Source organism: Tinamus guttatus, unplaced genomic scaffold (assembly GCF_059628265.1).
Source record: "Tinamus guttatus ecotype Peru unplaced genomic scaffold, ASM5962826v1 Tinamus_guttatus_pri_ptg000089l, whole genome shotgun sequence".
Lineage (NCBI taxonomy): Eukaryota > Metazoa > Chordata > Aves > Tinamiformes > Tinamidae > Tinamus > Tinamus guttatus.
In genome coordinates, this window is record NW_028288623.1 from 2248294 (window position 1) to 2264453 (window position 16160).

The window sequence follows — 16160 nt, forward strand, 5'->3', positions numbered from 1 at the left end:
TTTCTATCTGACCTAACAGCCAGCTTGTGGTGAAACATACTCAACCAGGGGCAACCAAATATAACATACTTATGCCCCCTTAGTGCTGGAAACTGATTTTCTTTTTGAGAATATTTCCTATTGCCAGCAATAGGAAGTCATCAGGGAAGAATCAGTTGCATTCTCATCTCTCTCATCAAACTTGTGTCACTACCATCTTCTACTACTCAATTTGTAACATATATGCCTTGGGCAAAGAGTTCACAACTTTGCCTTTAAAGAAATAGCTGCTTAGAGGACAGCAAGTGGAGAAACAAGAGGCCAAGAAACACATCTGTAAAACAACTATTCAACTCATTCTTCAATTACCAATCACCAACTCTATCCTAAATTTACTTTCCTGGAGCCTTTGTGTACTGCATCTTTTACAGATACTGGCCAACGTGTTTCTCAAGCCAACATTATCTCTACCTCTAATCTATTTTCCTGAATGTCCTACATCTACTATTCTAATTTATTTCAAATTACACTACCACCCCCCAACTAATCTACTTGCTTGACACCTCTCTTACCATCATTCTGATCAGAATCTAGCCTCAGTTGTTTCCCTTATGCAGCCTTGATCACAGGCAAAATCTATTCCACAAAGCAGAACCCCTGATTAGTATTTAAAAAAAAAAAAAATTTGCTTCATGTGACTTATTTCCAAGGCACTTTATTTCATATCTCTCTATGTAAACTTCACTGCTTGCTGTTTTTCACCTTGATGAGAACTGCAACATGATCTGTTCATTCTGGCCACTCGCTCTCTTGTATTATCTCTGATCCCCTTTATCACTATCTTACAATTTAAGCAATAAAATGGAATAAAATTGCATGGGGAAGTAATATAAAAGACCCTCAAACCATTACCTTCAATACAAAAAGATACTTGGGTTCAAGGGACTGCTATTTTACCTGAGTGTCTCATGGCCCCAGCACAGCAAAAAGATTCCTGTGTACTGGGGACGTATGTTCACAGTCTGAAAGTGGATGAAGTAAAATAATCACCTCAGAAGCAGGCTCGACCCAGACCAACTTCATCACACCTACCACCATATATCCCACTCGCAGCACCTCCAGCATACCTTCCACTCAAGGAAACTCCCAGAAAATTCCTCTGCTTTGCAGCTTGTCCTCCTTCACTAAACTCTCTGCAAGAGACACTGCCCATGAAAGCCAGCACCTCACCTAACTCTGCACAGTGCACTGCTGAAATGGGACTTTTGAAGTTTCAGTACAGCCCCATGGAAGGAAATGTTAGCAAGAACATCTGACACATAAGATTAGCCAGGCTGAAATTAAGAGGTGGAAGTAGCTGGAAAGCTCTGGAAATGCTCCCCATGCTGCCAAGCCCTAGAGCAGCCAGCAACTATGACCAGCCAACAAACCTCTGGTGGGAGAGCAAGAACAGCAGATTCCCAGAGACTTGGAGTACACTGAGGAAAAAGGTCATCCAGAACCAGCCTGCCCAGCAGAAAAGCGGGCTGCACTGCAGCGCTCCAGGCACAGAAAGGCAGGAAAACCAAGTTAGTCAGCAGACTAAATTTCAGAGTGCCACAGGGTTTCAAAGAACAATAATGTAACATAAAACTGTTTTAAGCCTTTAACCTGTGGAACAACATGTTGCAGTCTTGCCACGTTTAAGTGGCTTCCATGGACACATAAATGTACTCTCTTACCTACTAAAAGCTTCAAGCTTCCTTGCATTCTTCTATAAACTGGAATTGTACTGCTCTGCTTCCAATACAAGAAAGAATGGAGATGAAGGAAGAAATAAAGCAGTCTGTGTTTCTATCCCCACTGCAAAAAGGAGGGGGAATAAAGGGGAAGGTGCTAAAGAGGTTTTGTTTTTTGTTTCTCCCCACCCCCCTTAGCTTATCACCATCACTAGACAGTTTAAGCCATCGAGGTTGGATAAGTCCCACAAGGTGAGAAGAGTATTGCACACAAAAATACAAGGGGGGAAGATTTTCTGTTTCTCAGTCAAGAAATTCATTAAAGAGTCTGGGAGAGAAAAAAGGTAGTAAACACATCCCAAAATATCTTGTTTGGTCTGTGGCAAGACCATTTTCTGTGGGTAGTTGAAATAGCTTTACAAAAGGTAATGGAATCCCACCATTCTTAGGATGTAAATATTTGCTTTCATCATCCCCCAATTTCCCAGTAGAGTCAGGGTGATATTAAGGTCAACAGCCAATTCCTAATCATGAAAAATGGCTCAAAAGAATGTTCATATTTTCACCTACATCCCTTTTTTAGAGCATCTGCAGAAAAATTCAGTATATCAATATAATATCAAATTCCAGGCTAAAATTTCAATACTGATCTTATTAAATAATCTTCAAAGCTTGGTCCAAGGGTTGCAGAATTCTCCCCTGGTGAGGTGAGCACAGATAAAATACTGTGTGGGGACTGTCCTTGAAGCAAGAGAAAAGCAAACAGGGTAGTCATGACAACAGTAGAATTACTGCAGGTACCAGACTTGGGCAGGAAAAGAAAGAGGAGCAAGACAAGATTTAAGCAGAAAACAGTTCAGTAATTGCACAGACACTCCAGCCTGTCTCCCTCTTGGGGGTTTATAATACAGAGATTGTTTTTCGCTGGGATATAGCAAAGGGATTACCTTTTGTTAAAGAACAAAGGAAACAGCCACAAATGTGACAGAGCAACAGTCAGAAAAATAAATTAATAAATAAACACATAAAAAGTCTGCTTCTGGATTCTGATGAAACCCTGTTGTGGAAAGGATTTGCTTCACTTGGACTCCCTTGTTTTTAGGCAGCCGTTCAGAATTTCCTTGGATAAACTGGATATTCCTTTGTTTTAAGTGCCAAACATCCTGACATCCTGGCTATGAAGAAATTTCCAAGAAATTTCTCCAAACTCCTCTTTCAAGACTTTGTATAGAGACAGGAAGTTGTAGAACATGGGAAAAAATATTAAAATTGTGGCCAGCACACTGCTAAGAATTAGAGCATGTCACTTGTATGGGCTTGAGGAAGTCAAATTTATAAAGGGGTCCCCACCACCACTAGACCAGCATGATGGTCCATTTGTCCGAAGCTCCTCCTGTGGTCCTCCTCTTGGGATTATTTCTGTGTATCCACAAACATCTGAAAAACACCCCTTTAGAGTTTTTTGTCCATGCGTCGTTCCACAGCTTGTAGCAACAGCTCTGAGTACTGCTCCAGCAAAGCCAGTGTCTGCTCATCCCCCAAACTCTTGGGACTGGGTAGATTGGCACTGCATCCCTCATTCAGTGGCCTAGTGGTATCTTGTGGCTTCACCAGAACCTCCTTAGCCTTTGGAAGCTCTTCCTCATCCTTTAGGGAGTCCAATTCTTTCTTCACTAAGGAGAATGTTTCTATCAAGAGACCAGCTATCTTATCTTTGTCAGTAGAAGACTCCATATCATTTAACACCTGAAAACAAAGAAGGAAAAGAGGGCGGGACAGTGGAGAGAATATATTGGTATTTAGACCACAAAGTTAGACATTTCAGCCATAAACAAGATTTACAGACTACTCAAGTGCCTTCTTCTCCAACATGCAAGGAAGGCTGCCAGTTTAGTACAGCAGGGCAGGCATCCAAAGCAGCCGGTCATACAACAACTAAAGACATCACTCAAATAGGATAGACCTGGGATTCCCATTTTGGGGTAGCACTCCCCTTGTTAGGCCTAAAGAAGGGCTGTGTTTCCCCTCTCTCACACAGGCCAATGCCCTTCTCATCTGCCAGGTGCAGCTGATCACAGAGCAAACACAGGCACTGAGCTGGGAGCCACAGAGGGACCAACAGCAACAACTCCCTGCAGAGTTCCACACTCCCTGCAGGAGACTTCACAGGGCAGTGCTTAAGCAAAGAAAACATTAGTTATTAAACTGCTCTGCACTTAACGGTAAGGGGGACTAGCAAATGACTGCCTTTTCCCTCTTACAGCTGCATTCCCATGGTATTGGACATTTGCTAATCCTCTTCCCAGGCATCAAGGACTGAGAACAGAATTGGATAATAAAACTTAGAGCTGCTACAATATTTCATCTGTCTGAAGCGCTATATAAATCTTAACTAATGCTTTAATACTCCTTTGAGAACGAGCATACTGTTATCTACAGTTTACACATACACTAAGAAGGCTGAAAAGTTAATTGATTTGCTCAGAATACCATAGCAAACCACTGGAAAAAAACGAACGTTTCAGGAGTTCCTGTCTCCCAGATTGAAGCTTAGCTACAATCAGGGAGGCAACCAGGCAGCTTCTGTCGCTCAACACCTCGTCAACAAAACACTTGGGCTCTGGAGCCCGTGGGTGTGCAAGGTGCACGTTTGGCTCAGCCTGCCCGAAGGGAGCCAGCGCCGGAGGTCACTCACCGCGCGGTAGAGGTGCACGGCTCTGCGCACGCTGTCCTGGAGCTCAGAGACCACATGCTCACACTGCTCCACGCTGATGAAACGCTCTGCAGAGGAGGAGAAAAGTAAGAACACAAGCTAAGGCACAGACACACGCCAGTACCTGCCAACTCCCAGACAGACAAGAAAAACAATACTTTGTTAATAATATATTCACGTATACACACACATACACACACACACACATATATATATATAAGATCATACTTTTCATTGGTTTGAGCCAATCATTAAATGGGCAAGCTCAGAAACTTTCCTTCTACTATCTCCAGATGCTTCTTGTCTCAAACATTTTTTCTAGTCTTTAGCCTCTCCAAAGTTAAAGCAACTTCTGTCAGACTGCACAATGTTACTACAAGTGGAGGATCACCTTAAGATCACCTGCACCATTCTCATTTTTAAATAAAGATAAGTTTGAATGAAGGATTCCAAAGTCAAAAGGGACTGACCCGAGGAGCCTGATTTAGCTCCCACCCCTACTCAACACTACATACTCTCCTTCTGCAGAGCAGCTATGCAGATGAATGATTATGCTGACTTATTACAGTGTTCTCTAGTGAGTACTGAGGTCCAGGAGTGCCCTCAAACTCAATCACAACAAATTTGTATTTCTGGGCAAAGCAGGATTTGCATTGCTAATAACAATATAGAATTATTTGAAAACCAAAATAAAAGCAAAACAACAAAAACCACCATCTTCAGCCCTCATGAGCCATTATTTCCAAGGCTTTAAAAAACAGTTTCATGAGTTAGACATAAATCATGAATGAAGACAGACAAAAACACACACATAATCTGCAGTTATCTTCAATTTGCAAAGGCCTGCAGAAATGCTATTCAAGTTCTTTCAGTTACCTAAAAAGATAAAAACTTGTTCACATCAGCACTGTTATTTCTGTGCTTCTTACTAAGCAGGTCACATTTGGACAGGCTGCAGGGACCTTAGCGTCAAGCTAATTATATAAATACATCTAGAGGAACAAACACACATGAATCAGTTCTTCCATCTGTGTTCTTCGATCCTGAATCACCCAGCTTTTGCAGGGTGTGGGCAGGGGGCTTCAGCTCTCTTGTCTAAGACTCTTGCCTTCTGGTTCTGTGGATTTTTTGTTTTTGTTTTTTAAAGCACAGCACTTTCTTGTGAGATTGTTCCTGGACTTGTCTTCTGATCATTCTTTTATGCTCTCTATCAGTCTGGAGAAAGGTCACAAACATAACACAAATGCTGTTGACAAAGGAATTTTCAGCCTCCTGGATGTAGACAGCAGACTTCCTCAAAAACCAGCAGGGAGTATTAAACACAGCAACATTATTCAGCACATCTACAACCTTTTTTTTTTTTTTTTAATCTAAACCTGTAGATCTCAAAACACTCCTTATCATCACATGTGCTATAAGCAAGAAAATGGAAAGGCAGAAAAATTAAGTGGAGTCCCAAGCTCATAGAACAAGGCAAGAGCAGAATAGAGTTAAAGGACTACAGGTCTTTGCCAACTGTGCACTTCTAATCTAAGCCCCCATATACTGGGATCCATAGGTGCCTAGGTAATTTGACCATAGGAATAGCAGGCTTGGATCTAAACATCTTCTCTATCATTTATGACTAAATATTTGGAGAGTGTGGCCTGCAAGAAGCTGAAGGCCAACTGTTGCCTGCTGATCAAAACATAAGGTTGGGCATCCCATGCACAGAACTCACTAAAGGATGCTGCTCAAACTCCATGCCAGGATGTACTGTGTGTTAGGAGCAGGTTAAAAATACAAATAATTAATAATAATAAAAAAATGCACCACAAACCTTAGGGCCTTTAATCCCCCTAGAAACACAACAAGAAAAACAACAGTGCATCAAGGGCATCTCTGCAATGATTTTGGTTACTGTTGCAGTGAATAGGTAAAGTAGCCTGGTACCACAGATGATTGATCAGAAGATTATAAAGAGGTTCCTCATACTCATATGTCAATAATGGTACCAGTGAGATCAACATAGCAAAAGAGTTGTTTATAAACTTGTGCACTGTTTACTCCCTTGAATGTACAAGGCACAAATGCAACGGTTAAGGTCCAGCTTCCTATTGTATGACTCGGACAAGTATTTTAGGAAGGGGAATTTCCTTGCAACTTGACACACACACAAAAATCTGTGGAGACTGCAGCCTTGAAGGGTAGGGTTTTTGCTTCTATTTGAAGTTACCTGCAAATTTTCCAATTGACTGAAATACCTTAGACTAGAGTCTGTAACAGACTCAGTAGCTGTTTTTAGTAGGTAAGATAGTTCCCCAAATACTACCTTTTCTCTCAACTAGCAACAGTTTTAAAATTGTTTTGTATGAATCCAAAGCTCTATATGCTTAACCTCAAAGGCTAGGCCTGTCTGTGCATTACATACCCAGCTTGCTAGGTCCAGCTGACAAGACACCAGACCTGCACTTTCATTTCACTGGTATCTTGAGGGCAGAAAGGCATGTAGCCAATGGACACTAAGGGGGATTCTCACAGGAGCTGTTAGTGTTGACTGAAATAAGCTTGAGCCCCTAACAATAGAGATTTATGAAGACAACCACAAGGGTGCTCAGCTATACAAAACATTCAGCTAAAAAGAACCTTCAGACATAAGACCAAGAGGAAAGGGAAATTAAAAGACTGAGAAAAAGATGCCAGGCTGAAAAAGTGTCTCACCATTGAGGGGATGGCTTATGGAACGAGACAGGTGCAGACAGGACGAGACAGGCCAGAAGCTGGACGTAAAGAAATGTGATGGGATCGTGAGGCGGTTCACAAAGACAGGAGACAGAAGGGGGAAGATAAGAGATGGGTATCCATGCACACCTGAGGCCTGTGCCGAGGCAGTTAGAGATGTAGGAGACCTCGGCCTGATGGGGTCTAGTGGGCAGAGTCCAGGCTGGTCGTCTAGCACGCAGGCAATGCCGGCGATTCTCTCCCTGCACCTGGGCAATGCGTTCTCGGGAGACCTTTGCTGCCGGCCTTCTGAAAACTCTCTCAGTTTGGGGTTAGTGACCCCTGGCTCATCCTGGCAATCTGTCCTTGAGCCCGGACTCTCCGTTGGGCTCTCCTTAGTAAGTCCTAGTGGAGTCTCTTTACCAGGAACCAGAGAGCCAGCAGTGTGGTTCTCCTTCTTGGAGGATCGGCCCTCAGGAAAAGGCTTCTTTTTACAGGCTCCAGCAGGTGACAGTGGAGACTGTGGCTCAAGCAGCGTTTTGGATTTGGTAGTGGGTGAGAAGGAGGCCAGTGTAGGTCTATCAGGTAATGGCTTAGGAATGTCAAGGATCAGGTGTGCTCGATTTGACGATGCCAGCTTGCTGTGAAAGGACTTGGGAGATGAGCAGTTTACAACTGGCTGAAGTGTTGGCTTCACTGGAACATTTTCTTTTTCCTTCACTGGTAGCTTATTCTTCTCAGCCTCTGCTGGGGGACTAAGTTGCATCTTCTCTGCCACTGGAGGGCTAGTCCTCCCCTCAGTCAACATTTCAGTAGAGCAACCAAGATACAGATTTTCCCCTACAGATATACTCCGTGACATCTTAGCCCGGAAGCTGGTCGTAGGGTTCATGTAGGACTTTGGTTTTGCAGCCCTGACATCTTTGGCCAGCAGAGCACCAGATCCATCCATCTTCAGTAAACTGGCTGACAATACCCTGCAATTGTTAGGTCTGGGATCTTTCTCAATCACTGTAAGAGTCTGAGGACGCTGCTTGGCAGAGGGTATCACTCCAGGACCCTTATCTGTGAAAATTAAACAGACAAACATACCAAAAATAGACAAGAGCATGCAGTGAATTCTAAAATCAGGAAGCCTCAGAGCTGCTCCAGCCTATGGGCCTCAGCTCAGCCACTGGAAGACATGTACAGAACCACTACTTCAGGTTAACATCACCTAGTCCTTCCCATCCCTCATCCTGCTAACACACTATTGCCTATCTGATCAGAGATGCTTATTCTCAAAATTTAAGGTGAGATCATATCAGAAACTACTGTCATTAACAGAAACCAGAAGAAGAAGGCAAAATCTGCCAGTTCTCTTTAATCCACTCACATACACATGGTGCTGCAGCAAGTGGCTTATTTTCTAAAAACAAACCTAGTGCTTGATGAAGGTTCATGAGTTGGCAGTTTCAAAAGTGGAGTTTCACACAGAGTGCACAGAGACAGCAAGCTCCCTCTTAGTGTCCTTCTCTTTGCCCCTTCTTCCCTCCCCACTCTGCACAGCTTCAGCCTGGAGCAACCAGCTCATAACAAGAGAGCACTTGGTAAATGGTTCATTTCACCCTTGATGTCCCTCCTTCCACTGCTGCCAGATGAGTATCAAAGACTGATAATTGGGAGATCCATCTGCATTACAAGTTAGAAATGTTTTCCCTTAACAGAGTAAGAGTTAGAAGATATACAAACTGTCTGCCTGTAGCTCAGAATGCAAAAGATGCAAGATTTATTTAAATCACTGCTCAAGTTCAAAGCTCCTATTTCTAATCTTAGGTTTGTATCTCCATCCAGCCCATGTCCTTACCCTCATGAACGAGGTCATGAACTGACTGTGCCTTTCTCATCACCGCATTCACAGGGCCTTCTGGAAAGGATGCCATGGCTCGTCCAGGACCCATACCAACTCGGCTGGTCTCTAAAGGCAACTTGCGTTTTTTCTGGGCATAAACAGCCCGATGGGAATTCACACTCTCCAGGAGGTGGCCGTTCTCCAAAGCATCACCAGGTTGGCTGTTGCCATTTTTCAACAGGTCCAGAGTCATCCGACTTGTCTGGGCTTGAGGCTCAATGGTCTTTGAATCCAGTGTCAGATTTGATGAGGAGAGTGACAAACGTCTAGAGAACATAATGAAGAAATCCTAGTTGAAATAAGTACGTAGATTGCCTTAGATGAATAGGCACACACATTAGGCCAGTTTCTCCAAGAAAAATAGCCTTTTCCTTCCCTGTTTGGATTTGTTACATCAAAATTGTCCTAGGCTGTTACACTTCAGGTGTTCAAGCATCCCACCTTATGCTGCAGGATGAGTGCCAATTAACACAAATAGCACCAGGTCACTGCTTCAGAGAGGGACTTCGTAAAAGGTGAAGGCAGGATACAAGGAAAAGTTCCAGGAGGAAGGAAGACTGGGTAAGGTTGGGCCAAGTCTTTCCTCTCAGCTCAACTTTTAAAACATCAAAATCTTTTAACTTCTTTTTAAGGTACCTCAACAGAGACCGTAACACTATGCAAGAACAGTTACTAACAAAACTGTCAGTATCTTCAAGAGAAGAGACTAATTTCCTCTTCCTCTGCACTCCAGGCAAGCATAGCAGGCTTACCTCAGAAAGGAGGCAATCTGTCAGGTTTGACAGCCAAACAGATTAAAAGTCTAGAGGTTTCCATGCGTTTAAGCTACTGCCTTTATCACATCTCCCAAGTGCCCATGACTTCATCCTCCCACCACTGCAGCTCTCCGGAGGCTTTTGCAAGAGCCACCCACGGGCCTTCCTCCCAAGCAGGCGCTGCAGGCCGGGCTAACGGGCGCTCTCGACAGCACCAACAGCCGCACATGAACACAGCGGCAACGGAAAACTTCCTGAACGTGCTGCATCTAGACACAGCTAGCAAGCCATAAAAGATGCACCCAGCTCTGCTCACGTCTGTACACTGAAATCAAACCAATCTCAGCCCAGATTTCAAGTTAGCATTTGAAGGGAATGGAAGGGGAGCTTTAGACATTTATGAAACAAACTCAACAGACATATTTTCAACTTTCTAAGTGCCAACGGAAACTCTCTAGAGAAACCTTTTGTGGGTGTTGTGAAATTGGCTTTTTCTTTTTCTTTTTTTTGGGTAAGAATAATATTCCCATAAGGTGTTGTACCAGACAGAGCACCCTGCAGAGGCATGGCACCAGTACGTGAAGCTGAGTAAGAAAGGACTGTAAAACAAAGGAGAAGTTAACCAGCCTACTTTCATTGTCCAAGCTGAATGAAATGCAAAAGAATAAACAGACCATAAATAGTGAAAATAAAATTAGATGAAGTAAATTCTTCCAGGTTAATCAATTAAGGCATTAATCATGGAGCAGTTAAGCCTATTATTAGAAAAGGAAAAGGAACAAAATAGCATTACTTTAGTAAGAAACAGAGCAGCTAATGTGATACAGAATGGCATGTCCAAATCGGAAGGGACCACAATCAACCTGCCAGGAGCCTGTACTAAGAACTCACTCTGCCCGGGTACATTAAGGTCAGAGCCTTCTGCCATATTTTGGCCCAGTGCCTAGCACAAGACTATTCACTCATTAGTAAAAACAAGACAAACAGAAACAGAGCCATACCTGAGAGCCGGGGACTGGGAAAGAAAGCGTGAGGAAATGCTGAGGTTTTCAGTTCTTTCCAGAGCTCTACATGAGCCACCTATAAATTTGTGTGAAAGGGAGAAGAGAAAGGGAGTCATTTAGTTACAGATCAAGATCCAAACGTTCTGACAAATACATTTTGTTATCACAGGTACTATCAAATGCTTCCCCATATGAAAGAGGATTTTTGAGCTAAAAAAACAGAGAATAAATTATTTAATCTCCTTTTCTTTTTTTGTTCTACTCTGATTATAATTTCTCTGCCTTATCTTGCCAGTCTCCCTAAGGGCATCCCTCCTCCTTTTTCTCCTCCCTTTGTGTCCTGTCCTGCCTGTAGGACCGTAAGGCACTGATATGCAGCAGAAAACAAACCAATAGAGGAAAACAGTAAAATGGACAACTCACAGAGGTATTTCTACCTGCACACCATTATCAACTCTAGAAAGATACTCTTTGTTCTCAAGCTGGTCGATAAGGACTAACCAGCTCCTTTTCCACTCTGATGTCTCCTCTTATTCTCTCCTTCCTCTCAGTATTTCAGTCTTTTCTTTTGTGACATCTGCTCTGCCTTTGTACACCACTAGAGGCCACTACGTGTCCCCAGTGGTGGGGGGGCACGCTCACACAGTTCATGTGTGTACCCATGCACAGGAGTTAAAACTAGTGCTGGAACAAGAGAGTGGCTCTGTAGGATTCAGGGTGATACTTGATTCCATCACTCTGTGGATGGGTTTTTGTAGATCAGTTGGGCTATGTATCTGTTTGGGTTATCAGAGGCCTATTTTTTCAGTGTCTCTACCTCTGTTTCCCCATTCTCCCCTCCATGTAGACTCATATCCTTAAAAGTCTACCAGGGCTTGCAGATGTGTGTGGTTTTTAAAGCAGACAAATCTGGGGTGATCTGACAGAAGGAGTCCCTCCCACTGAGCAGAGGGCGGTACCTTGTCCGTCAGTGCTGCCCAAGCTCCCAAAATGCTGCTTGAGGAATTTTTCCTGATCCGGTATCTGGAGGATTTCTCCCTCCAGCAGGCCAGTACCTGCATCCTCTTCTCCCTCCTCTCCCTCCAGATCTGAGATGCCATCCACACTTAGGGGCTCAGTGCTTTCAGAATCTGTGAAGAGACAAAAAACAACACACTAATGGCATCATCCCAGTAACAGCAGTCGGGTTTGGACAGATAGTAAGAGACTAAACTAAACCGAGATGTTAAAGTACAAGTCAGTCAGCATTAGGTGCATTTCTCTAATCTACTATATTCCACAAACAGCACAGCCTCGGGAATAATGAACACGAGAGCTACCACCCAAGCTAGCAAGGCAGAAGAGAGTTAAAGGTGTAAATGGAAAGTGAAATTCAACCAACCCATCCTTCCAAGGTGGACTCACTGAAGTGCCTGAATCTTTACGCTAATGCTGGAAAGGTTTTCATAGAAGTATGACCTCAATTAAGCTCATAAAGAGGATCAAGTATTAGAGACCAGAATAGGAAATGATAAACCTGGCAAAAAATAACCTCAGCAAGTTCCTGCAGCGCTCCACATCAGATATAAATAGATTTTAATACATCTTTGCATCTTACCTTCATTTGGATGATCTGGGCTGGACAGGCGACTGCTGCTGTAATCTACAGAGCAGGCACTGTCAGGGCTGTGTTTGTCTGGGCATCCATTGCTGTGATAATCTCTACTTAGCTTCCCATGGGGCAACGCTTTTACCTGGAACTCACTACAAGAGACAGCAAATATCCAACACTCGCACAGATACTTACATTTTGCATTTAAAGGAACAGATTCTGACTTTAATAAGGCCTTACCTGTGTTAGTAAAACCTTTAATTATTACAAAGACAAGGCTTTAAGAGAAAAAGACATTGATTTCTGCCATCACTATACAGTATATTTTTGCATTTCATTAAGCTTGGACAGTGAAATCTCAAAGAGACTGTCTTGACTTTCTGGGCATTGTCAGTGTTCCATGATTAGCAGGTACTTGGGCAGCACAGTCCTGTCTTGATTTCCAGCACAGCTGGGGGAACAAACATCGTGATCTACTTAATGAAAAGAGACTAAAAACGGGCCTATATGTACTTAATACAAACTCCAGTTTGCCATAGATTTGAGCCCTAATCTCGTAGCTGCTAATCTAGTAACTTTTTCTATATTTATGACCTCCTTCCTTATGCCACTCCAGATCTCAAAATGCTACAAAACAGAAAATTCTGGGATTAAACAAGACTAGAGAACACCATACAAAATACAGTATTGTAGGATTGTGTTCCTCATTCTTGTTGTGATTTTACAAGCGTGATTTTGTCAAGAGAAACTTTTTTTTTGGGCGGGGGGGGGGCGTTATCCATGAGGATTTCAGCTTTCCACTCTCTGAAATAATTTGGTTTCAGATGTACTCCATGCTACATAGTATGAAGAAGTTAACCAATGTAACTGAGTAGAAATCACCCTTGGCAGCTTGCAAACTCTGCATACTCTGAGATACGTCTGCATCCAGCATCACCAGACAGCCTCTCTGTCTGACATGTTGGAACAGCACATGGTCTGTTCTGTCTAAATGTTATCATAATAAAATTAAAAATGTAAACAAAGAGGAACTGGGAGAAACCCAGCTTCAACTGCAAAATCATGGTATTCACTACTGCATAAAAGCCCAGCTAAAGACATCAGCCCACTCTCTGTACTAGAGCAGCAAGAGACAGAGGGAATCAGGTTAGAGGGGGAAGCAGGAGTGCAATTCAGGGAAGGAAAAAGCATGGAGCATTGAATAAGGAAAGTGAGGTAAATATAAAATAGAAGAAACAGCAAAGGAAAGAGAACGCTCTCTTTGCTTCCTGCAATATCCCTTTAAATACCTTTTAAGTCACACAACACATGTTCTTTCTAGAACACGGTAATTACCTACCATATTTGCTAAATTCTTGCCCAACTGCATTTGAAACTGTCCCAAGTAATTGTGTCTTGTCTTTTCTATTAGACAGGTACTTCACAGGCAGATAAACCTCCCTGTCAAGAGGTTTTCCAGCTTTCCAATTTTCCCTTGCTTATTTCAATCCAGATAAGGAAGGAAGGAAAAAAAAAAAAAAAAAAGACTGCTCCCAAGTTGTTTATCCAACAAGAAACCTGAGGATATGGGCTTTTCGCATGAGGAAAGATTATGTTAATGGTGTGTTCTTAGTTCAGCTTCCTTTAGCATCAGGCTGGCATAAACTCCTTAACTAAACCTGGCATCAATCAGGCAATAAATCAACTCATCTAAATTACCACACAAGCTGCAGGCAAACTAAACAAGGAGAAACAGCTGAGCCATGCACAGCAGAGGCTTATTTTTATTTTTAACCTGCTAGAGTCTGTGGGATGGATTTCATCTTGCTCAGGGTAGATTACACACTCCTCACTCTCACAAGGTTCCAGTTCCTGAGAGAAAATCCCCTCTTCACAAGACACAAGCCGAATCACTTGGGGTCGTGCACAAGACCGGTTGTCTTGAGGAGCTATTGAGCCTCCAACCTAGTACAGAAATAGAAAAAGACTAGAGATTACCCGTGTTTCCCCTTCAAGTCAGCAGGTGCTCTAAACGTATTACTGTATGGGATACAATCAAAAATCTGTGATTAGAAAACAGTCCTGTCTTTCATTCTTATTGAATGAAAGACTGTCTATTGCTCTAAGTTTCTATTTTGTTTCCCGCTTGCAATTCCCTAAGTCTCCAGTGAGGTCACAGACTCTCCCCCTCCTTCACTCTTTGCCCCATATCACAAGTTTAAGCCACATTGCAGCAGGCTCTTTAGTCACCTTTTACAGACTGACCATACATACTTCAGCGAAGTTTGGGGGCTATAAATTCAAGACTACTGACTTACTGCATGCAGAGAACACCATCCTTTCCTCAGGCACAGTTACAAAAAGCAGAATAACCCCAGTGAAGTTATGCACCAGAAAAGACTTCTACTGGAAAACAGGCATCCGCCTTCCAAGGTAGGAAAATTCACAGCTTGCTGCAACCCACAGATACAGGTAGCATGGATAGGACTAAAGATAAAAACATTCTAGCAGGACCCACAGCTAAGGGCCTCATATGAGCCACAATTCAGCTGGACTCTTGCTGGAATCAAGAAACTGCACCCCATCAGACTGAGATAAAATGTAGTAAGACACACACATCTGAAACTCAGCTTCTCTGCTTGTAGCAGCCATAAGCAAGCAAATAGCTATGAGAAAACACACGATCTTTCCCATTTTGGGGAAGAGATCTTGTTCCCATATAGCCTCTGCTACAAGACTGCAGAAGAGCCAGTCTCACACACTGAAGAGCACTATCTACAAGAGATGCGCTGAACTAGGTTTCTCCAGTGCCATTTAAGAGATTTTTAAGAGACAAAGAGTGGTGTCAGATAGTGATAAACACAGTTAATAATAAAGAGAGGAAGGATGGACCCGGAATATATTCATTCCCCCAAAGAAGTGCTGCCCTTACTTTGTTGATGTGCACAAGGAGATCCGCCTGCTCCTCTCTGTCATCCCCATTGCTGTTTTGGGACAATGAGTCTCGACTAGGGGAACGGGAAACAGAGAAAGACTCCAGCTGACGTAAGTCAAGCATGGACTTCACAGTCATCTCGATGTTGCTGGTTGGCTGGGACCAGCGCCCACGCTGCCGGGGCATCTTGCTCACTGCTGCCTCCGAGCGCTGGATCGCCGCTATCTCCTTCGCCTGAAGAAAATGGAAAGACAGACACACTTAGGGACAGAGTTCTCCTGATACAAAGACAGCAGAGAAAATACAGGACCCATGGCAAAACAAATATAACCATCTCGCTAAAAACTCCAAAGCTTTCTGTCAGCTTAAAACCCCTGCCTTGGTCCCAACAGCATCAGGGTAAAGATGATACTCTTCTATTGTGGCTTCTTAGGCAACTGAACATTTAAATACCTCACTCAGATCCAAGTATATGATCAGTTTCAGCCCTACATGTCATTCAGGTCAGAAAGGCGGGAGGCTGAGGTATAACATCTGATATAAAGATCCCAAATGTATATTTAATATTATGCAACACAGACAAGATACAGCTAGTCAATGCATGCACGTGAAACAACAGGAAAGTGCACGTGACCCAAATCTAGCAATATTAACGGGGTATAAATCAACACGACAAGATTCTGCTGCACTCAACGGTAATGATAAATAGGCAGTTTTTCATCTGGACTAGTATCTCTTCCTGATTATCTTTCAAGATGTGCATTTCTCTTAACTTCTGATTTAAATCGTACATTCCATCAGGTAGTGAAACAAAACCCTACACAGCTACGCATACTCCAGATCTGAAGATGAGGCAGCTTTTCCACACAATCATATTTTTGTGCTGATTTCCTGG

General features: G+C 43.0%; 1 protein-coding gene across 3 annotated transcripts in view; it reads right to left on the minus strand.

Annotated features, from left to right (window-relative positions):
• Window positions 1–2536: 2536 nt before the first annotated feature.
• Window positions 2537–16160, minus strand: part of MAPKBP1 (mitogen-activated protein kinase binding protein 1) — an 84947-nt gene continuing 71323 nt past the window's right edge. The window contains exons 23-31 of one of the 3 annotated variants that reach the window (XM_088520473.1): window positions 15263–15499; window positions 14126–14295; window positions 12358–12503; window positions 11720–11890; window positions 10758–10836; window positions 8957–9267; window positions 7261–8175; window positions 4393–4478; window positions 2537–3443 (exon numbers count right to left, since the gene is read on the minus strand). In XM_088520473.1, the coding sequence (XP_088376599.1) occupies window positions 3150–3443; window positions 4393–4478; window positions 7261–8175; window positions 8957–9267; window positions 10758–10836; window positions 11720–11890; window positions 12358–12503; window positions 14126–14295; window positions 15263–15499 (2409 nt within the window). In that variant the 3' untranslated portion in view covers window positions 2537–3149. The remainder of the gene's footprint in view (window positions 3444–4392; window positions 4479–7260; window positions 8176–8956; window positions 9268–10757; window positions 10837–11719; window positions 11891–12357; window positions 12504–14125; window positions 14296–15262; window positions 15500–16160) is intronic. The other 2 variants (XM_088520475.1, XM_088520474.1) reach the window with 2 other exon arrangements.